The sequence below is a fragment of the Gasterosteus aculeatus genome, chromosome Y (assembly GCF_964276395.1).
Source record: "Gasterosteus aculeatus chromosome Y, fGasAcu3.hap1.1, whole genome shotgun sequence".
In the NCBI taxonomy this organism is placed as follows: domain Eukaryota; kingdom Metazoa; phylum Chordata; class Actinopteri; order Perciformes; family Gasterosteidae; genus Gasterosteus; species Gasterosteus aculeatus.
The window spans coordinates 21569203-21592650 of record NC_135709.1 but is presented as its reverse complement, the minus strand read 5'-3'; the positions used below and the strand labels follow the sequence as shown (position 1 = coordinate 21592650).

The window sequence follows — 23448 nt, the reverse complement described above, 5'->3', positions numbered from 1 at the left end:
CTCCCCAGAGGAGGAGAGCGGAGAGGGGCTGGATCAATAAATTGAACACCAGGTATCCTAAGGGCTTAAATGAGGACTAAGAGCTGCGGGCTGTGAGGCAGTGCTGGACAGTGCACAGATGGTCCTGCTTGCAGGTCCATCAAAAACTATTTATTCCCTAACCCTAACCCTAACCCTAACCCTAACCCTAACCCTAACCCTGACCCTAACCCTAACCCTAACCCTAACCCTAACCCTGACCCTAACCCTAACCCTCTGCTGTATGGTCCTTCGCACCGCGCAATCCGTGTGTGGCCCCGAACACGGACGAGGTGGAGTTCTCCCAGAGGAACCTGGAGGAGCTGGTGCAGCAGGAGGCGAGAGAGCCGTGGTCCCAGATGCAGAGGGACGTGAGGCACGTTCCCTTAACGCCCATCAGCACCACCAGGTTGAGGACAGCGGTGCAGACCCAGCTGATCCGGCCGGTGGCCACTCCCACTTCCGGCCTGCAGACACCGCAGGGAGCTCAGCGACCATGCAGACACCAGTCCACCGCGCGGAAGGCACAGGATTGGAGTCTCCATGTGACCAGGAAGTGGCTCATCATTGGAGACTCCAATGTGTACAAACTGCCAGCCCACAACATCGAGGATCTGCAGGTGGATGCTTTTCCAGGGGGCACCTTCAGGAACGCAGATCTCCTGATGAACAAGACGACCTCTGAGGTCACGGTGCAGAAGGTCATTTTGGCCTTCGGCATCAACAACCGTGTCCAAAAAACGCAGGAGACGGCCATCAAACAGCTGCAGAGGGCCCTCCGAAGCGTTAGACTGACTTTTCCATCTGCTGACGTTTTTGTGCCACAGGTCAACTTCTCCGGAGATCTTCCCCCGAAGGAGAAACTGCGCCTCACACATCTGAACACTGCTATTGCGAGAATGTGTGAGTACATCCCAGCGCTGCCAGCAGGTCTCTTTCACACAGGTCCGGATCACATCCACTGGACCCGAGCCACAGCTGCCCGCATATTTGACAATTGGGTTCACTACTTAAACTAATTGTCCCCATAAACCTGCCTACTCAGGAGGGGGATAAGTTAGTCATCAACCTCACTAAGCACTTTAAACTCACTGAAGCACAGCGCACTCTCCTTGGCAGGGGGTTAAATTTCATTCCCACTAAGGGAACTAATAAACAGATTGTAGAGCAGAGCCGCTTTGATCTACAGCAGTATCACAGGAGGTTAAAGCTGGCGGCTTATTTTGAAAACTCGAGAGAGTGTGAACGACTCCCGTTCATTTATAAATCGTCCTGGGCTCCTGTACAGGCACAAATACCACACACCATAACTGCTCTAATACAATCAGACATTCGGTATTTTAACACACGCTTCAAAATTCACCACGTGCCGCCTAACCTCAGTAGGGAGGAAGTGCGGGCACTTGATGAACTAGTTAATAACAAACACATAGTTATTAAACCAGCAGATAAGGGCAGCTCTATAGTGATCTTGGACAGGGAGCAATATTTATGGGAAGGCTACAGACAGCTTAATGATCCCAAATACTACACCAAATTGACCCACCCCATTTATCCAAACACTGTCCCGATTGTAAATAAAATCATCCTAACTCTACATGAGAAGAAGTTTATTAATCTGAAACAAAAGCATTATTTAATGGGTGACGCTGTACCTAGAGCCAGATTATTCTATATGCTGCCCAAAATACACAAGGACCCTGCCAAGTGGAGTAAACCACATGAAATCCCTCCCGGCAGGCCCATCGTGTCTGACTGCAGCAGCGAGACTTATCACACTGCAGAGTACCTCGACCACTTTTTGAATCCTCTGTCGACCACACACCCGAGTTACATAAAGGACACGTACCACTTTGTAGAGATAATTAAAAGACTCCGCATTCCGGACAACTCAATTTTATTCACCATAGATATTGATAGTCTCTATACAAACATTGACATAAAAGAAGGCATGCAGGCCGTTAAGAATTCATTTCGGAAACACCCCGACAAAAAGCGACCAGAAAAAGAATTATTACAGTTACTGGAGATCAATCTGACCCAAAATGATTTTGAATTTAATGGGGAATTTTTCCTTCAAATCAAGGGTACAGCGATGGGGAAGAAGTTTGCTCCTGCATACGCTAACATTTTTATGGCTGAGTGGGAGGAATCAGTCCTGAAAATATGTCCTAAAAAGCCACTGCATTATTATAGATATTTGGACGACATCTGGGGTGTGTGGCCCCACTCGAGGGAGGATTTTGAAGTGTTTCTGTGCACCCTCAACAATCACAATCAGTCTATTAAAATTAAATCCACCGACAATTTGACTTCTGTTGACTTTCTGGACACCACAACGTTTAAAAGTAACACATTTAAGGAAACCCACACATTGGACATTAAGGTATTTTTTAAGGAGACAGACACACATGCTCTGCTCTTCAAGACCAGCTTCCACCCAAAGCACACATATGCTGGCTTAATCAAATCCCAACTGTTGAGGTTTCACAGAATATGCAGCAGAGAGGAGGATTTCCGTGTTGCAGTCGGGGTGCTCTTTCACGCTTTGTCCACCAGGGGGTACTCTAGGACCTTTCTTAGAAAATGCCAGAGGTCATTTCTAGAGAAGAAGCCTATTACTGTGGGCTCCAGTCTCCCCTTTGTCACCACATATTCACCTTCTACTATGGCATTGGTCAGAGGATGCAGAAGGAGATTCCTCTCCCACACCACAGGGTCTTCTGTCCTGCAGGACCACAGGATCATCCCGGCCTACAGGAGAAACAAGAATCTACTGGATTATCTGGTAAAGGCCAAATTAAAACCTCTGCACAGCACTAAGGGGAGAGGTCAGAGTGATGTCTTTTTTAAACACAGAAAATGGCTGCAAAGCCACAGCACGGGAGATGTTTTTCTGAACTCAGCCAGGGGAAACACCAAGTCTAAGAACTGTGTTTACCTCATCACGTGTGTACAATGTGGATTACAATATGTGGGGGAGACGGGGAACACCATCGCGACCCGCTTCACACAACACAAACACAACATCATTAAAAAGAAAAAAACACTGACGCCACTTGTGGCACATTTTATTTCGCACGGTTGGAAATCTGTGTCTGTGTGTGTGATCCAGATGAACCCCGGATGGAGCGCTCCCCAGAGGAGGAGAGCGGAGAGGGGCTGGATCAATAAATTAAACACCAGGTATCCTAAGGGTTTAAATGAGGACTAAGAGCTGCGGGCTGTGAGGCAGTGCTGGACAGTGCACAGATGGTCCTGCTCGCAGGTCCATCCAAAACTATTTATTCCCTAACCCCTAACCCTAACCCTAACCCTAACGTCAACAACATGTGTAAATATGCTTTTTGCTCTATAATGGGTTATTATGCACTGTTTATTTGCATAACACATGTTCCTTGTATATTATGTGTTCCTCTCCGAATACATCTTTCATGTCTGTGGGCGTTCTTGATGTGACCACTCATCTTTATATTTACATATATATATGAATAATTATTCAGTTATTTAAGTGTGGTTTTGAGAATTCTTTGTATGTACAGTTTTTATTGAAGGGACTGAGGCCCTATTTTGTTACATACTATTCCATTCGAAATTCTAAGGGATATTTTATTTCTCAATGCTTTTATTCTGTTATGCAATGCCATTTGAGTTTATTCCTTGTTTACCACTGTGTATTTCTTAGTTCTGTTTTATGGGACGGTTCTATATTTTTATATATAATATATTATATTGTATCGGGACGAGTGCTTATTACTGCGTGATAAGCGGAGGGCACCCTGGTATCCCGCCGCCTGTTTTCGCGGAGTGATTGGTCGGTAGGACCATATAAGGCAAAGTTCACGGCCGCCATGTTGGCTAACGCTAAAGGGAGCCGGACTTTGTTTTTAGCGAGAGGTCCTTAGGAGTAACACTTGCTCCCGTCATTGCCTCTCTGAACAAGCACCTTATAACAAGCCTGAAGAAGAATACTTTCGTATTCGAAACGTCGCTATTTCTATAGTTCTATTTAGACTTGTTCCGTTTGTTGTTTTATTTTTGTTACCACTTTGTTCGAGAATAATAAAAGGTAAAAAGACACCTTTTCTCTTGCCGTTTTTTTCGTGCTAAGTTAGCCACCACGAGGCTGCTAGCTTAAACATGTACGAAGACGAGTATGATGACGAGGGGGATTGGACGGTGGTTCGCTACGGGAGACGTCGCGGAGGTAATAACCGCTTCCGTACGCAAGCACAGCGGGGACCTCCACCAGCCCAGCCACGACCGCGGGCTCAACAGCCTCCGCAGTACCGCCAGCCTCCGCATCCACAACATCGGCAGCAGAGGCCCCGTTTCCAGCGCGCTTCGTACGCAGATGCTACTCGGCCAGCGCAACAGTGGAGAGGAGGTCCTCAACGGCGCTACGACTACGGCCATAACACAAGGTACGCGGGTCGCCCCAACAACCCGGGACCCCGCCAGAGACCCCCCCAACCCCGTCTTTTTGCCTCCCGTTTCCAACGGCCCAGAGACAATGGTAACGATTTTAATTACAACGTTAGTAACTACCGTCCCGTTCAGAACCAGAACATTCAGGGCGCTCCGGAGCGACCCATGTCGGATGACCCGCTATTTACACACAAGTGTAGAATTCTGCACAAGATTATTAAAGTGGCCCATCATTTCACAAACACTGCCGGAAAAAACCCTCCGGCTAATATTGCTAAAATGACGCAACAATTAGCCGCTTTCATCAAGCCTGCAATCCCCAACGCAGCCACACAGGCCCTCTTAGGGGGCAACGCCCAAAACTGGGAGCACACCACAATGGTGATCCTCCAAGATCATTATGAGACTATTATGAAAAGTGAGATTCTCAATCTCTATCGGCTTAACAGTCCCGTGTGGGATGCCCCTTTTGAGGTGGCCTCAGCCTGGGCCAGAAAAGACTTTGGTCGCAGACTGAACCCGCAGACGCTGTCGGAGGCTAAGGAGGCTATTGCTGACTGGATGGCCGTGCTGTTGGTGGAGGAACCGCAACCGCCCCCCCCTGTGGTGGCAGCGCCAGCTGCCGTGGTGGTCCAGCCCGATCCGGTAACACACCCCCTGAGGCGCCTGAGACCCGGGGACACAACACGGCCGGCGGGGGCGTCGCCCACATCCGCCGCTGAGGTTCAGCGAGACCCACAACCAGGGCAACCCACCGCTGCAGCACCACAAACACCACGTGCCGCTGTCACCCAGTCCCAGAGGGAGCCGACGCAGCTCCGCGCAGCAGCCGAGGAGCCATTGGGGCCCCCTGCAGCTGCCACGAGACCTCCACAGCCGCGCAGAGCAGCGCCGACGACAACGGCGACCCAGACCGAGGTGGCCCAAATCCACTCGGCACCGGCGGAGGCAGACCTGATTTTGGTGACGCCCTCTTCCTCGTCTGCATCACTGCCTCCGCCCCCCAGCACTCCAGAGAGGGCCTCCAACATCATGGACTCCATCATCGATCCGTGTTTCAGCCTGGGCACCCTCTCCCCTCTCTCTCCGCTTCAAGGTGAGGGCTCACAACGGGGGTCCCCACACGCCCCTGACACACAATTGCCTGCACCACTGCCACAGAGGGATCAGAGACTACGTGGTAGCAGACGTGATCCTGTGTCGAGCTCGGCTTCAGTGGCCTCATCAGAGTCCTCTCCAGCGCTCGCAACGACCCCACACCCCACTGCTTGGTCCCTCAGGCGTCACAACCCAGCTGTGGCCCCTAACGATGATGTTGTGATGGAGCTCTCTCAACAGAACGTGACTCAACTATTGCAGCAGGAGAAGCCGCGATCACTGTCCCGGATGCAGGAGGAGCTGAGCCGTGTCCCCCTGACGCCCGTCCGCAGACTTCGTGCTGCGGTGCAGACCCACCTGCTGCACACGTCGTCCACTCCGGCTCCCGGTCCGGACACACCGACCCGGCGCCGACTACAACGGCCCACCAGGCACCAGACGACCCTGAGAAAGGCCCAGGAGTGGAGTCTCCATGTAACCAGGAAATGGTTAATCATTGGAGACTCCAATGTCTGCAAACTGCCTGCATATACAAACGAGCACCTGCAAATCGACGGCTTTCCTGGTGCTACGTTCCGGAACGTGGAGCTGCTGATGGACAAAACCACCGCTCAGGTAGACGTTGAAAAGGTTATTGTGGCTGTGGGCCTTAATAACCGGGTCCAAAAGACCCGTGAGACTGCTTTAAAACAGCTGCAAAGTGCAATGAACAATGTGAGGCGCACTTTTCCTTCTGCTGAGATTTTTGTGTCGCAGATAAACTTCTCCAGTGGTCTTCCTCAGAAGGAGAAACTGCGGCTCACACACTTGAACTCGGCCATATCCAGCAGGTATGAGTACATTCCGGCCCTGCCTACGAGTCTTTTCAGCACAGGTGGGGACAATATTCATTGGTCTCGGGGCACAGCCAGTCGCATTTTTGATCACTGGGTTCACTACCTAAACTAATAGTCCCCACAAGCCTGCCTACTCAGGAGGGGGATAAGACGGTTCTAAACCTCACCAAAGATTTCAAACTCACTGACACGCAGTTTGCTCTACTCAGCAGGGGTTTAAATTTTATTCCTACAAAAGGAATTAACAAAAATCTTTTACCACAGAGTCGTTTTGATCTACAACAATATCATCGAAAACTTAAGTTGGCGGCTTATTTCGAGCTCTCTAAGGAGTCGGAACCCCTGCCGTTTATCAATAAATCCACCTGGTCTCCTCCACTGACACATATCCCCATAATTATTCGTGACCTCATTCAAGCCGACATCACACATTTCGATAAACATTTCAGGGGTCGCCAGGTGCCTCCTAACCTCAGTAGGGAGGAAGTGAGTGCACTTGAGCACCTGTCTAATAACAAACACATAGTCATCAAGCCAGCAGACAAGGGCAGCGCCATAGTTATTCTGGACAGAGAACAATACTTATGGGAGGGTTATAGACAATTGAACGACACAAAATATTACACCAAATTGGCCGAACCCATCTATTTAAACACTATTCCAAAAGTGATCACGATAATAAACACCCTACATGAGAAAAAATTCGTCACCTTAAAACAAAAACATTATCTCATGGGGGACACGGTACCGAGGCCCAGACTCTTTTATATGTTGCCCAAGATCCACAAAGACCCTGCTAAGTGGAGCAAACCGTATGTGATCCCCCCCGGTCGTCCTATTGTCTCCGACTGTAGCAGCGAGACCTACCGTACGGCTGAGTACATCGACCACTTTCTTAATCCTCTCTCGACCACACATCCTAGTTACATTAAGGACACGTACCACTTCGTGGACATAATCAGAGGACTCCAAATTTCGGATAACTCCATTTTATTTACCATTGATATTGATAGTCTTTACACTAATATTGACATTAAAGAAGGCATACAGGCCGTTAAAAATGCATTTCGGAAACACCCCAACAAAAAGAGACCAGAGAAAGAGCTCCTACAGCTACTGGAAATTAATCTGACCCAAAATGATTTTGAATTTAATGGGGAATTTTTTCTGCAAATTAAGGGTACGGCGATGGGGAAGAAGTTTGCCCCCGCATACGCCAATATTTTTATGGCTGAGTGGGAGGACTCAGTCCTGAAAATGTGTCCCAAAAAACCGTCACAATACTACAGATATTTGGACGACATCTGGGGTGTGTGGCCTCACTCGCGAGAGGATTTTGACATCTTTCTTGGAATCCTCAACAGCTTTAATCCATCCATCACCATTAAATCCACTAGCAGCCCCACATCAGTTGATTTTTTGGACACTACAACATTTAAAGACACTACATTCAAGGAAACCCATAGACTGGACATTAAAGTTTTCTTTAAAGAAACAGACACCCATGCACTTCTTTTTAAAACCAGCTTTCATCCCGGACACACTTACGCTGGTTTAATCAAATCTCAGCTGTTGAGGTTCCATAGAATTTGCAGCAGAGAGGTGGACTTTTATTCTGCTGTCAAAGTGTTGTTTCGCGCTCTGTCCAGCAGAGGGTACTCTCGCTCTTTCCTTAGAAAGTGCCAGAGGAATTTCCTTGTTAAAAAGCCCATCATGGTTGGTTCAAGCCTCACCTTTGTGACCACATACTCACCGTCCACCAGAGACTTGGTTAGAGGCTGCAGGGAAAGATTCCTTCACCACACCAGAGACAAGGACGTCCTGCAGGATTTTAGAATTATTCCGGCTTTCCGGAGAAATAGAAATCTGCAGGATTTTTTGGTTAAAGCTAAAATAAGACCTCTATATATTCCACAAGTCAGGAACCCGGTGGACTATTTTAAGCAGCGGACATGGCTCCAGAGCCATAGCACAAAAGAGGTCTTCCACATTATGGTTCGGGGTCATGTCAAATGTAAAAATTGTGTTTATCTTGTTATGTGCCAGACTTGTGGCCTGCAGTATGTGGGGGAGACGGGCAACAGCATCGCCACCAGGATGGCACAACACAAATATAACATCACAAACAGAAAAAAAGTACAGACGCCATTAGTGGCTCATTTCACAGTACATGGATGGAAATCCTTATCCACTAGCATTCTCCAGTGCAACCCCAGGTGGAGTGCTCCCCTGAGGAGGAGAGCTGAGAGGCTGTGGATCAACAAGCTGGACACCTTGCATCCTAAAGGCCTCAATGAGGGTTGAGAGGTGCAGACAGTGGGGTGGTGCTGGACTGTGCATCGATGGTCCTGTTCGCAGGACTTTCACAATCTTTTAATCCCTAACCAGCCCGTGCCGCCTGCCTCGCAGTCTGTGTTCTCCTTTTCCTTCATGCAGCCTACCCTGTCACTTTACCCTAAACCCAACCACTCATCTCCCACGCCTAACCCTAACCACTTATCTCCCACGCCTAACCCTAACCAGGGAACCCATCCCCTATTGAAAGCTCTTCATTACGGGCGATCAGAGATTTTTCTTGTGGTTTCTTTGGTAATGGCGTGAGTTTGATTTACAGCTAGTTATAACAGGTCACATTATTCCTTTTTGATTTATGACTGCCAACGTCAACAACATGTGTAAATATGCTTTTTGCTCTATAATGGGTTATTATGCACTGTTTATTTGCATAACACATTTTCCTTGTATATTATGTGTTCCTCTCCGAATGCATCTTTCATGTCTGTGGGCGTTCTTGATGTGACCACTCATCTTTATATTTACATATATATGTGAATAATTATTCAGTTATTTAAGTGTGGTTTTGAGAATTCTTTGTATGTACAGTTTTTATTGAAGGGACTGAGGCCCTATTTTGTTACATACTATTCCATTCGAAATTCTAAGGGATATTTTATTTCTCAATGCTTTTATTCTGTTATGCAATGCCATTTGAGTTTATTCCTTGTTTACCACTGTGTATTTCTTAGTTCTGTTTTATGGGACGGTTCTATATTTTTATATATAATATATTATATTATATCGGGACGAGTGCTTATTACTGCGTGATAAGCGGAGGGCACCCTGGTATCCCGCCGCCTGTTTTCGCGGAGTGATTGGTCGGTAGGACCATATAAGGCAAAGTTCACGGCCGCCATGTTGGCTAACGCTAAAGGGAGCCGGACTTTGTTTTTAGCGAGAGGTCCTTAGGAGTAACACTTGCTCCCGTCATTGCCTCTCTGAACAAGCACCTTATAACAAGCCTGAAGAAGAATACTTTCGTATTCGAAACGTCGCTATTTCTATAGTTCTATTTAGACTTGTTCCGTTTGTTGTTTTATTTTTGTTACCACTTTGTTCGAGAATAATAAAAGGTAAAAAGACACCTTTTCTCTTGCCGTTTTTTTCGTGCTAAGTTAGCCACCACGAGGCTGCTAGCTTAAACATGTACGAAGACGAGTATGATGACGAGGGGGATTGGACGGTGGTTCGCTACGGGAGACGTCGCGGAGGTAATAACCGCTTCCGTACGCAAGCACAGCGGGGACCTCCACCAGCCCAGCCACGACCGCGGGCTCAACAGCCTCCGCAGTACCGCCAGCCTCCGCATCCACAACATCGGCAGCAGAGGCCCCGTTTCCAGCGCGCTTCGTACGCAGATGCTACTCGGCCAGCGCAACAGTGGAGAGGAGGTCCTCAACGGCGCTACGACTACGGCCATAACACAAGGTACGCGGGTCGCCCCAACAACCCGGGACCCCGCCAGAGACCCCCCCAACCCCGTCTTTTTGCCTCCCGTTTCCAACGGCCCAGAGACAATGGTAACGATTTTAATTACAACGTTAGTAACTACCGTCCCGTTCAGAACCAGAACATTCAGGGCGCTCCGGAGCGACCCATGTCGGATGACCCGCTATTTACACACAAGTGTAGAATTCTGCACAAGATTATTAAAGTGGCCCATCATTTCACAAACACTGCCGGAAAAAACCCTCCGGCTAATATTGCTAAAATGACGCAACAATTAGCCGCTTTCATCAAGCCTGCAATCCCCAACGCAGCCACACAGGCCCTCTTAGGGGGCAACGCCCAAAACTGGGAGCACACCACAATGGTGATCCTCCAAGATCATTATGAGACTATTATGAAAAGTGAGATTCTCAATCTCTATCGGCTTAACAGTCCCGTGTGGGATGCCCCTTTTGAGGTGGCCTCAGCCTGGGCCAGAAAAGACTTTGGTCGCAGACTGAACCCGCAGACGCTGTCGGAGGCTAAGGAGGCTATTGCTGACTGGATGGCCGTGCTGTTGGTGGAGGAACCGCAACCGCCCCCCCCTGTGGTGGCAGCGCCAGCTGCCGTGGTGGTCCAGCCCGATCCGGTAACACACCCCCTGAGGCGCCTGAGACCCGGGGACACAACACGGCCGGCGGGGGCGTCGCCCACATCCGCCGCTGAGGTTCAGCGAGACCCACAACCAGGGCAACCCACCGCTGCAGCACCACAAACACCACGTGCCGCTGTCACCCAGTCCCAGAGGGAGCCGACGCAGCTCCGCGCAGCAGCCGAGGAGCCATTGGGGCCCCCTGCAGCTGCCACGAGACCTCCACAGCCGCGCAGAGCAGCGCCGACGACAACGGCGACCCAGACCGAGGTGGCCCAAATCCACTCGGCACCGGCGGAGGCAGACCTGATTTTGGTGACGCCCTCTTCCTCGTCTGCATCACTGCCTCCGCCCCCCAGCACTCCAGAGAGGGCCTCCAACATCATGGACTCCATCATCGATCCGTGTTTCAGCCTGGGCACCCTCTCCCCTCTCTCTCCGCTTCAAGGTGAGGGCTCACAACGGGGGTCCCCACACGCCCCTGACACACAATTGCCTGCACCACTGCCACAGAGGGATCAGAGACTACGTGGTAGCAGACGTGATCCTGTGTCGAGCTCGGCTTCAGTGGCCTCATCAGAGTCCTCTCCAGCGCTCGCAACGACCCCACACCCCACTGCTTGGTCCCTCAGGCGTCACAACCCAGCTGTGGCCCCTAACGATGATGTTGTGATGGAGCTCTCTCAACAGAACGTGACTCAACTATTGCAGCAGGAGAAGCCGCGATCACTGTCCCGGATGCAGGAGGAGCTGAGCCGTGTCCCCCTGACGCCCGTCCGCAGACTTCGTGCTGCGGTGCAGACCCACCTGCTGCACACGTCGTCCACTCCGGCTCCCGGTCCGGACACACCGACCCGGCGCCGACTACAACGGCCCACCAGGCACCAGACGACCCTGAGAAAGGCCCAGGAGTGGAGTCTCCATGTAACCAGGAAATGGTTAATCATTGGAGACTCCAATGTCTGCAAACTGCCTGCATATACAAACGAGCACCTGCAAATCGACGGCTTTCCTGGTGCTACGTTCCGGAACGTGGAGCTGCTGATGGACAAAACCACCGCTCAGGTAGACGTTGAAAAGGTTATTGTGGCTGTGGGCCTTAATAACCGGGTCCAAAAGACCCGTGAGACTGCTTTAAAACAGCTGCAAAGTGCAATGAACAATGTGAGGCGCACTTTTCCTTCTGCTGAGATTTTTGTGTCGCAGATAAACTTCTCCAGTGGTCTTCCTCAGAAGGAGAAACTGCGGCTCACACACTTGAACTCGGCCATATCCAGCAGGTATGAGTACATTCCGGCCCTGCCTACGAGTCTTTTCAGCACAGGTGGGGACAATATTCATTGGTCTCGGGGCACAGCCAGTCGCATTTTTGATCACTGGGTTCACTACCTAAACTAATAGTCCCCACAAGCCTGCCTACTCAGGAGGGGGATAAGACGGTTCTAAACCTCACCAAAGATTTCAAACTCACTGACACGCAGTTTGCTCTACTCAGCAGGGGTTTAAATTTTATTCCTACAAAAGGAATTAACAAAAATCTTTTACCACAGAGTCGTTTTGATCTACAACAATATCATCGAAAACTTAAGTTGGCGGCTTATTTCGAGCTCTCTAAGGAGTCGGAACCCCTGCCGTTTATCAATAAATCCACCTGGTCTCCTCCACTGACACATATCCCCATAATTATTCGTGACCTCATTCAAGCCGACATCACACATTTCGATAAACATTTCAGGGGTCGCCAGGTGCCTCCTAACCTCAGTAGGGAGGAAGTGAGTGCACTTGAGCACCTGTCTAATAACAAACACATAGTCATCAAGCCAGCAGACAAGGGCAGCGCCATAGTTATTCTGGACAGAGAACAATACTTATGGGATGGTTATAGACAATTGAACGACACAAAATATTACACCAAATTGGCCGAACCCATCTATTTAAACACTATTCCAAAAGTGATCACGATAATAAACACCCTACATGAGAAAAAATTCGTCACCTTAAAACAAAAACATTATCTCATGGGGGACACGGTACCGAGGCCCAGACTCTTTTATATGTTGCCCAAGATCCACAAAGACCCTGCTAAGTGGAGCAAACCGTATGTGATCCCCCCCGGTCGTCCTATTGTCTCCGACTGTAGCAGCGAGACCTACCGTACGGCTGAGTACATCGACCACTTTCTTAATCCTCTCTCGACCACACATCCTAGTTACATTAAGGACACGTACCACTTCGTGGACATAATCAGAGGACTCCAAATTTCGGATAACTCCATTTTATTTACCATTGATATTGATAGTCTTTACACTAATATTGACATTAAAGAAGGCATACAGGCCGTTAAAAATGCATTTCGGAAACACCCCAACAAAAAGAGACCAGAGAAAGAGCTCCTACAGCTACTGGAAATTAATCTGACCCAAAATGATTTTGAATTTAATGGGGAATTTTTTCTGCAAATTAAGGGTACGGCGATGGGGAAGAAGTTTGCCCCCGCATACGCCAATATTTTTATGGCTGAGTGGGAGGACTCAGTCCTGAAAATGTGTCCCAAAAAACCGTCACAATACTACAGATATTTGGACGACATCTGGGGTGTGTGGCCTCACTCGCGAGAGGATTTTGACATCTTTCTTGGAATCCTCAACAGCTTTAATCCATCCATCACCATTAAATCCACTAGCAGCCCCACATCAGTTGATTTTTTGGACACTACAACATTTAAAGACACTACATTCAAGGAAACCCATAGACTGGACATTAAAGTTTTCTTTAAAGAAACAGACACCCATGCACTTCTTTTTAAAACCAGCTTTCATCCCGGACACACTTACGCTGGTTTAATCAAATCTCAGCTGTTGAGGTTCCATAGAATTTGCAGCAGAGAGGTGGACTTTTATTCTGCTGTCAAAGTGTTGTTTCGCGCTCTGTCCAGCAGAGGGTACTCTCGCTCTTTCCTTAGAAAGTGCCAGAGGAATTTCCTTGTTAAAAAGCCCATCATGGTTGGTTCAAGCCTCACCTTTGTGACCACATACTCACCGTCCACCAGAGACTTGGTTAGAGGCTGCAGGGAAAGATTCCTTCACCACACCAGAGACAAGGACGTCCTGCAGGATTTTAGAATTATTCCGGCTTTCCGGAGAAATAGAAATCTGCAGGATTTTTTGGTTAAAGCTAAAATAAGACCTCTATATATTCCACAAGTCAGGAACCCGGTGGACTATTTTAAGCAGCGGACATGGCTCCAGAGCCATAGCACAAAAGAGGTCTTCCACATTATGGTTCGGGGTCATGTCAAATGTAAAAATTGTGTTTATCTTGTTATGTGCCAGACTTGTGGCCTGCAGTATGTGGGGGAGACGGGCAACAGCATCGCCACCAGGATGGCACAACACAAATATAACATCACAAACAGAAAAAAAGTACAGACGCCATTAGTGGCTCATTTCACAGTACATGGATGGAAATCCTTATCCACTAGCATTCTCCAGTGCAACCCCAGGTGGAGTGCTCCCCTGAGGAGGAGAGCTGAGAGGCTGTGGATCAACAAGCTGGACACCTTGCATCCTAAAGGCCTCAATGAGGGTTGAGAGGTGCAGACAGTGGGGTGGTGCTGGACTGTGCATCGATGGTCCTGTTCGCAGGACTTTCACAATCTTTTAATCCCTAACCAGCCCGTGCCGCCTGCCTCGCAGTCTGTGTTCTCCTTTTCCTTCATGCAGCCTACCCTGTCACTTTACCCTAAACCCAACCACTCATCTCCCACGCCTAACCCTAACCACTTATCTCCCACGCCTAACCCTAACCAGGGAACCCATCCCCTATTGAAAGCTCTTCATTACGGGCGATCAGAGATTTTTCTTGTGGTTTCTTTGGTAATGGCGTGAGTTTGATTTACAGCTAGTTATAACAGGTCACATTATTCCTTTTTGATTTATGACTGCCAACGTCAACAACATGTGTAAATATGCTTTTTGCTCTATAATGGGTTATTATGCACTGTTTATTTGCATAACACATTTTCCTTGTATATTATGTGTTCCTCTCCGAATGCATCTTTCATGTCTGTGGGCGTTCTTGATGTGACCACTCATCTTTATATTTACATATATATGTGAATAATTATTCAGTTATTTAAGTGTGGTTTTGAGAATTCTTTGTATGTACAGTTTTTATTGAAGGGACTGAGGCCCTATTTTGTTACATACTATTCCATTCGAAATTCTAAGGGATATTTTATTTCTCAATGCTTTTATTCTGTTATGCAATGCCATTTGAGTTTATTCCTTGTTTACCACTGTGTATTTCTTAGTTCTGTTTTATGGGACGGTTCTATATTTTTATATATAATATATTATATTACATCGGGACGAGTGCTTATTACTGCGTGATAAGCGGAGGGCACCCTGGTATCCCGCCGCCTGTTTTCGCGGAGTGATTGGTCGGTAGGACCATATAAGGCAAAGTTCACGGCCGCCATGTTGGCTAACGCTAAAGGGAGCCGGACTTTGTTTTTAGCGAGAGGTCCTTAGGAGTAACACTTGCTCCCGTCATTGCCTCTCTGAACAAGCACCTTATAACAAGCCTGAAGAAGAATACTTTCGTATTCGAAACGTCGCTATTTCTATAGTTCTATTTAGACTTGTTCCGTTTGTTGTTTTATTTTTGTTACCACTTTGTTCGAGAATAATAAAAGGTAAAAAGACACCTTTTCTCTTGCCGTTTTTTTCGTGCTAAGTTAGCCACCACGAGGCTGCTAGCTTAAACATGTACGAAGACGAGTATGATGACGAGGGGGATTGGACGGTGGTTCGCTACGGGAGACGTCGCGGAGGTAATAACCGCTTCCGTACGCAAGCACAGCGGGGACCTCCACCAGCCCAGCCACGACCGCGGGCTCAACAGCCTCCGCAGTACCGCCAGCCTCCGCATCCACAACATCGGCAGCAGAGGCCCCGTTTCCAGCGCGCTTCGTACGCAGATGCTACTCGGCCAGCGCAACAGTGGAGAGGAGGTCCTCAACGGCGCTACGACTACGGCCATAACACAAGGTACGCGGGTCGCCCCAACAACCCGGGACCCCGCCAGAGACCCCCCCAACCCCGTCTTTTTGCCTCCCGTTTCCAACGGCCCAGAGACAATGGTAACGATTTTAATTACAACGTTAGTAACTACCGTCCCGTTCAGAACCAGAACATTCAGGGCGCTCCGGAGCGACCCATGTCGGATGACCCGCTATTTACACACAAGTGTAGAATTCTGCACAAGATTATTAAAGTGGCCCATCATTTCACAAACACTGCCGGAAAAAACCCTCCGGCTAATATTGCTAAAATGACGCAACAATTAGCCGCTTTCATCAAGCCTGCAATCCCCAACGCAGCCACACAGGCCCTCTTAGGGGGCAACGCCCAAAACTGGGAGCACACCACAATGGTGATCCTCCAAGATCATTATGAGACTATTATGAAAAGTGAGATTCTCAATCTCTATCGGCTTAACAGTCCCGTGTGGGATGCCCCTTTTGAGGTGGCCTCAGCCTGGGCCAGAAAAGACTTTGGTCGCAGACTGAACCCGCAGACGCTGTCGGAGGCTAAGGAGGCTATTGCTGACTGGATGGCCGTGCTGTTGGTGGAGGAACCGCAACCGCCCCCCCCTGTGGTGGCAGCGCCAGCTGCCGTGGTGGTCCAGCCCGATCCGGTAACACACCCCCTGAGGCGCCTGAGACCCGGGGACACAACACGGCCGGCGGGGGCGTCGCCCACATCCGCCGCTGAGGTTCAGCGAGACCCACAACCAGGGCAACCCACCGCTGCAGCACCACAAACACCACGTGCCGCTGTCACCCAGTCCCAGAGGGAGCCGACGCAGCTCCGCGCAGCAGCCGAGGAGCCATTGGGGCCCCCTGCAGCTGCCACGAGACCTCCACAGCCGCGCAGAGCAGCGCCGACGACAACGGCGACCCAGACCGAGGTGGCCCAAATCCACTCGGCACCGGCGGAGGCAGACCTGATTTTGGTGACGCCCTCTTCCTCGTCTGCATCACTGCCTCCGCCCCCCAGCACTCCAGAGAGGGCCTCCAACATCATGGACTCCATCATCGATCCGTGTTTCAGCCTGGGCACCCTCTCCCCTCTCTCTCCGCTTCAAGGTGAGGGCTCACAACGGGGGTCCCCACACGCCCCTGACACACAATTGCCTGCACCACTGCCACAGAGGGATCAGAGACTACGTGGTAGCAGACGTGATCCTGTGTCGAGCTCGGCTTCAGTGGCCTCATCAGAGTCCTCTCCAGCGCTCGCAACGACCCCACACCCCACTGCTTGGTCCCTCAGGCGTCACAACCCAGCTGTGGCCCCTAACGATGATGTTGTGATGGAGCTCTCTCAACAGAACGTGACTCAACTATTGCAGCAGGAGAAGCCGCGATCACTGTCCCGGATGCAGGAGGAGCTGAGCCGTGTCCCCCTGACGCCCGTCCGCAGACTTCGTGCTGCGGTGCAGACCCACCTGCTGCACACGTCGTCCACTCCGGCTCCCGGTCCGGACACACCGACCCGGCGCCGACTACAACGGCCCACCAGGCACCAGACGACCCTGAGAAAGGCCCAGGAGTGGAGTCTCCATGTAACCAGGAAATGGTTAATCATTGGAGACTCCAATGTCTGCAAACTGCCTGCATATACAAACGAGCACCTGCAAATCGACGGCTTTCCTGGTGCTACGTTCCGGAACGTGGAGCTGCTGATGGACAAAACCACCGCTCAGGTAGACGTTGAAAAGGTTATTGTGGCTGTGGGCCTTAATAACCGGGTCCAAAAGACCCGTGAGACTGCTTTAAAACAGCTGCAAAGTGCAATGAACAATGTGAGGCGCACTTTTCCTTCTGCTGAGATTTTTGTGTCGCAGATAAACTTCTCCAGTGGTCTTCCTCAGAAGGAGAAACTGCGGCTCACACACTTGAACTCGGCCATATCCAGCAGGTATGAGTACATTCCGGCCCTGCCTACGAGTCTTTTCAGCACAGGTGGGGACAATATTCATTGGTCTCGGGGCACAGCCAGTCGCATTTTTGATCACTGGGTTCACTACCTAAACTAATAGTCCCCACAAGCCTGCCTACTCAGGAGGGGGATAAGACGGTTCTAAACCTCACCAAAGATTTCAAACTCACTGACACGCAGTTTGCTCTACTCAGCAGGGGTTTAAATTTTATTCCTACAAAAGGAATTAACAAAAATCTTTTACCACAGAGTCGTTTTGATCTACAACAATATCATCGAAAACTTAAGTTGGCGGCTTATTTCGAGCTCTCTAAGGAGTCGGAACCCCTGCCGTTTATCAATAAATCCACCTGGTCTCCTCCACTGACACATATCCCCATAATTATTCGTGACCTCATTCAAGCCGACATCACACATTTCGATAAACATTTCAGGGGTCGCCAGGTGCCTCCTAACCTCAGTAGGGAGGAAGTGAGTGCACTTGAGCACCTGTCTAATAACAAACACATAGTCATCAAGCCAGCAGACAAGGGCAGCGCCATAGTTATTCTGGACAGAGAACAATACTTATGGGAGGGTTATAGACAATTGAACGACACAAAATATTACACCAAATTGGCCGAACCCATCTATTTAAACACTATTCCAAAAGTGATCACGATAATAAACACCCTACATGAGAAAAAATTCGTCACCTTAAAACAAAAACATTATCTCATGGGGGACACGGTACCGAGGCCCAGACTCTTTTATATGTTGCCCAAGATCCACAAAGACCCTGCTAAGTGGAGCAAACCGTATGTGATCCCCCCCGGTCGTCCTATTGTCTCCGACTGTAGCAGCGAGACCTACCGTACGGCTGAGTACATCGACCACTTTCTTAATCCTCTCTCGACCACACATCCTAGTTACATTAAGGACACGTACCACTTCGTGGACATAATCAGAGGACTCCAAATTTCGGATAACTCCATTTTATTTACCATTGATATTGATAGTCTTTACACTAATATTGACATTAAAGAAGGCATACAGGCCGTTAAAAATGCATTTCGGAAACACCCCAACAAAAAGAGACCAGAGAAAGAGCTCCTACAGCTACTGGAAATTAATCTGACCCAAAATGATTTTGAATTTAATGGGGAATTTTTTCTGCAAATTAAGGGTACGGCGATGGGGAAGAAGTTTGCCCCCGCATACGCCAATATTTTTATGGCTGAGTGGGAGGACTCAGTCCTGAAAATGTGTCCCAAAAAACCGTCACAATACTACAGATATTTGGACGACATCTGGGGTGTGTGGCCTCACTCGCGAGAGGATTTTGACATCTTTCTTGGAATCCTCAACAGCTTTAATCCATCCATCACCATTAAATCCACTAGCAGCCCCACATCAGTTGATTTTTTGGACACTACAACATTTAAAGACACTACATTCAAGGAAACCCATAGACTGGACATTAAAGTTTTCTTTAAAGAAACAGACACCCATGCACTTCTTTTTAAAACCAGCTTTCATCCCGGACACACTTACGCTGGTTTAATCAAATCTCAGCTGTTGAGGTTCCATAGAATTTGCAGCAGAGAGGTGGACTTTTATTCTGCTGTCAAAGTGTTGTTTCGCGCTCTGTCCAGCAGAGGGTACTCTCGCTCTTTCCTTAGAAAGTGCCAGAGGAATTTCCTTGTTAAAAAGCCCATCATGGTTGGTTCAAGCCTCACCTTTGTGACCACATACTCACCGTCCACCAGAGACTTGGTTAGAGGCTGCAGGGAAAGATTCCTTCACCACACCAGAGACAAGGACGTCCTGCAGGATTTTAGAATTATTCCGGCTTTCCGGAGAAATAGAAATCTGCAGGATTTTTTGGTTAAAGCTAAAATAAGACCTCTATATATTCCACAAGTCAGGAACCCGGTGGACTATTTTAAGCAGCGGACATGGCTCCAGAGCCATAGCACAAAAGAGGTCTTCCACATTATGGTTCGGGGTCATGTCAAATGTAAAAATTGTGTTTATCTTGTTATGTGCCAGACTTGTGGCCTGCAGTATGTGGGGGAGACGGGCAACAGCATCGCCACCAGGATGGCACAACACAAATATAACATCACAAACAGAAAAAAAGTACAGACGCCATTAGTGGCTCATTTCACAGTACATGGATGGAAATCCTTATCCACTAGCATTCTCCAGTGCAACCCCAGGTGGAGTGCTCCCCTGAGGAGGAGAGCTGAGAGGCTGTGGATCAACAAGCTGGACACCTTGCATCCTAAAGGCCTCAATGAGGGTTGAGAGGTGCAGACAGTGGGGTGGTGCTGGACTGTGCATCGATGGTCCTGTTCGCAGGACTTTCACAATCTTTTAATCCCTAACCAGCCCGTGCCGCCTGCCTCGCAGTCTGTGTTCTCCTTTTCCTTCATGCAGCCTACCCTGTCACTTTACCCTAAACCCAACCACTCATCTCCCACGCCTAACCCTAACCACTTATCTCCCACGCCTAACCCTAACCAGGGAACCCATCCCCTATTGAAAGCTCTTCATTACGGGCGATCAGAGATTTTTCTTGTGGTTTCTTTGGTAATGGCGTGAGTTTGATTTACAGCTAGTTATAACAGGTCACATTATTCCTTTTTGATTTATGACTGCCAACGTCAACAACATGTGTAAATATGCTTTTTGCTCTATAATGGGTTATTATGCACTGTTTATTTGCATAACACATTTTCCTTGTATATTATGTGTTCCTCTCCGAATGCATCTTTCATGTCTGTGGGCGTTCTTGATGTGACCACTCATCTTTATATTTACATATATATGTGAATAATTATTCAGTTATTTAAGTGTGGTTTTGAGAATTCTTTGTATGTACAGTTTTTATTGAAGGGACTGAGGCCCTATTTTGTTACATACTATTCCATTCGAAATTCTAAGGGATATTTTATTTCTCAATGCTTTTATTCTGTTATGCAATGCCATTTGAGTTTATTCCTTGTTTACCACTGTGTATTTCTTAGTTCTGTTTTATGGGACGGTTCTATATTTTTATATATAATATATTATATTATATCGGGACGAGTGCTTATTACTGCGTGATAAGCGGAGGGCACCCTGGTATCCCGCCGCCTGTTTTCGCGGAGTGATTGGTCGGTAGGACCATATAAGGCAAAGTTCACGGCCGCCATGTTGGCTAACGCTAAAGGGAGCCGGACTTTGTTTTTAGCGAGAGGTCCTTAGGAGTAACACTTGCTCCCGTCATTGCCTCTCTGAACAAGCACCTTATAACAAGCCTGAAGAAGAATACTTTCGTATTCGAAACGTCGCTATTTCTATAGTTCTATTTAGACTTGTTCCGTTTGTTGTTTTATTTTTGTTACCACTTTGTTCGAGAATAATAAAAGGTAAAAAGACACCTTTTCTCTTGCCGTTTTTTTCGTGCTAAGTTAGCCACCACGAGGCTGCTAGCTTAAACATGTACGAAGACGAGTATGATGACGAGGGGGATTGGACGGTGGTTCGCTACGGGAGACGTCGCGGAGGTAATAACCGCTTCCGTACGCAAGCACAGCGGGGACCTCCACCAGCCCAGCCACGACCGCGGGCTCAACAGCCTCCGCAGTACCGCCAGCCTCCGCATCCACAACATCGGCAGCAGAGGCCCCGTTTCCAGCGCGCTTCGTACGCAGATGCTACTCGGCCAGCGCAACAGTGGAGAGGAGGTCCTCAACGGCGCTACGACTACGGCCATAACACAAGGTACGCGGGTCGCCCCAACAACCCGGGACCCCGCCAGAGACCCCCCCAACCCCGTCTTTTTGCCTCCCGTTTCCAACGGCCCAGAGACAATGGTAACGATTTTAATTACAACGTTAGTAACTACCGTCCCGTTCAGAACCAGAACATTCAGGGCGCTCCGGAGCGACCCATGTCGGATGACCCGCTATTTACACACAAGTGTAGAATTCTGCACAAGATTATTAAAGTGGCCCATCATTTCACAAACACTGCCGGAAAAAACCCTCCGGCTAATATTGCTAAAATGACGCAACAATTAGCCGCTTTCATCAAGCCTGCAATCCCCAACGCAGCCACACAGGCCCTCTTAGGGGGCAACGCCCAAAACTGGGAGCACACCACAATGGTGATCCTCCAAGATCATTATGAGACTATTATGAAAAGTGAGATTCTCAATCTCTATCGGCTTAACAGTCCCGTGTGGGATGCCCCTTTTGAGGTGGCCTCAGCCTGGGCCAGAAAAGACTTTGGTCGCAGACTGAACCCGCAGACGCTGTCGGAGGCTAAGGAGGCTATTGCTGACTGGATGGCCGTGCTGTTGGTGGAGGAACCGCAACCGCCCCCCCCTGTGGTGGCAGCGCCAGCTGCCGTGGTGGTCCAGCCCGATCCGGTAACACACCCCCTGAGGCGCCTGAGACCCGGGGACACAACACGGCCGGCGGGGGCGTCGCCCACATCCGCCGCTGAGGTTCAGCGAGACCCACAACCAGGGCAACCCACCGCTGCAGCACCACAAACACCACGTGCCGCTGTCACCCAGTCCCAGAGGGAGCCGACGCAGCTCCGCGCAGCAGCCGAGGAGCCATTGGGGCCCCCTGCAGCTGCCACGAGACCTCCACAGCCGCGCAGAGCAGCGCCGACGACAACGGCGACCCAGACCGAGGTGGCCCAAATCCACTCGGCACCGGCGGAGGCAGACCTGATTTTGGTGACGCCCTCTTCCTCGTCTGCATCACTGCCTCCGCCCCCCAGCACTCCAGAGAGGGCCTCCAACATCATGGACTCCATCATCGATCCGTGTTTCAGCCTGGGCACCCTCTCCCCTCTCTCTCCGCTTCAAGGTGAGGGCTCACAACGGGGGTCCCCACACGCCCCTGACACACAATTGCCTGCACCACTGCCACAGAGGGATCAGAGACTACGTGGTAGCAGACGTGATCCTGTGTCGAGCTCGGCTTCAGTGGCCTCATCAGAGTCCTCTCCAGCGCTCGCAACGACCCCACACCCCACTGCTTGGTCCCTCAGGCGTCACAACCCAGCTGTGGCCCCTAACGATGATGTTGTGATGGAGCTCTCTCAACAGAACGTGACTCAACTATTGCAGCAGGAGAAGCCGCGATCACTGTCCCGGATGCAGGAGGAGCTGAGCCGTGTCCCCCTGACGCCCGTCCGCAGACTTCGTGCTGCGGTGCAGACCCACCTGCTGCACACGTCGTCCACTCCGGCTCCCGGTCCGGACGCACCGACCCGGCGCCGACTACAACGGCCCACCAGGCACCAGACGACCCTGAGAAAGGCCCAGGAGTGGAGTCTCCATGTAACCAGGAAATGGTTAATCATTGGAGACTCCAATGTCTGCAAACTGCCTGCATATACAAACGAGCACCTGCAAATCGACGGCTTTCCTGGTGCTACGTTCCGGAACGTGGAGCTGCTGATGGACAAAACCACCGCTCAGGTAGACGTTGAAAAGGTTATTGTGGCTGTGGGCCTTAATAACCGGGTCCAAAAGACCCGTGAGACTGCTTTAAAACAGCTGCAAAGTGCAATGAACAATGTGAGGCGCACTTTTCCTTCTGCTGAGATTTTTGTGTCGCAGATAAACTTCTCCAGTGGTCTTCCTCAGAAGGAGAAACTG

The 23448-nt window shown here is 49.5% G+C and overlaps 3 protein-coding genes across 3 annotated transcripts; all 3 read left to right on the top strand.

The window, feature by feature from the left end:
- Positions 1-4158: 4158 nt before the first annotated feature.
- On the top strand, positions 4159-9801 carry LOC144391160 (uncharacterized). Its single transcript, XM_078097746.1, has one exon. It carries the CDS (start codon positions 4159-4161, stop codon positions 6490-6492), a length of 2334 nt encoding a protein of 777 aa, XP_077953872.1. The 3' UTR covers positions 6493-9801.
- A 60-nt stretch (positions 9802-9861) lies between these two features.
- LOC144391161 (uncharacterized) lies at positions 9862-21207 on the top strand. Its single transcript, XM_078097747.1, has one exon. The coding sequence runs from the start codon at positions 9862-9864 to the stop codon at positions 12193-12195; it is 2334 nt and encodes a 777-aa protein (XP_077953873.1). The 3' UTR covers positions 12196-21207.
- On the top strand, positions 15565-21207 carry LOC144391162 (uncharacterized). Its single transcript, XM_078097748.1, has one exon. It carries the CDS (start codon positions 15565-15567, stop codon positions 17896-17898), a length of 2334 nt encoding a protein of 777 aa, XP_077953874.1. The 3' UTR covers positions 17899-21207.
- Positions 21208-23448: the final 2241 nt, after the last annotated feature.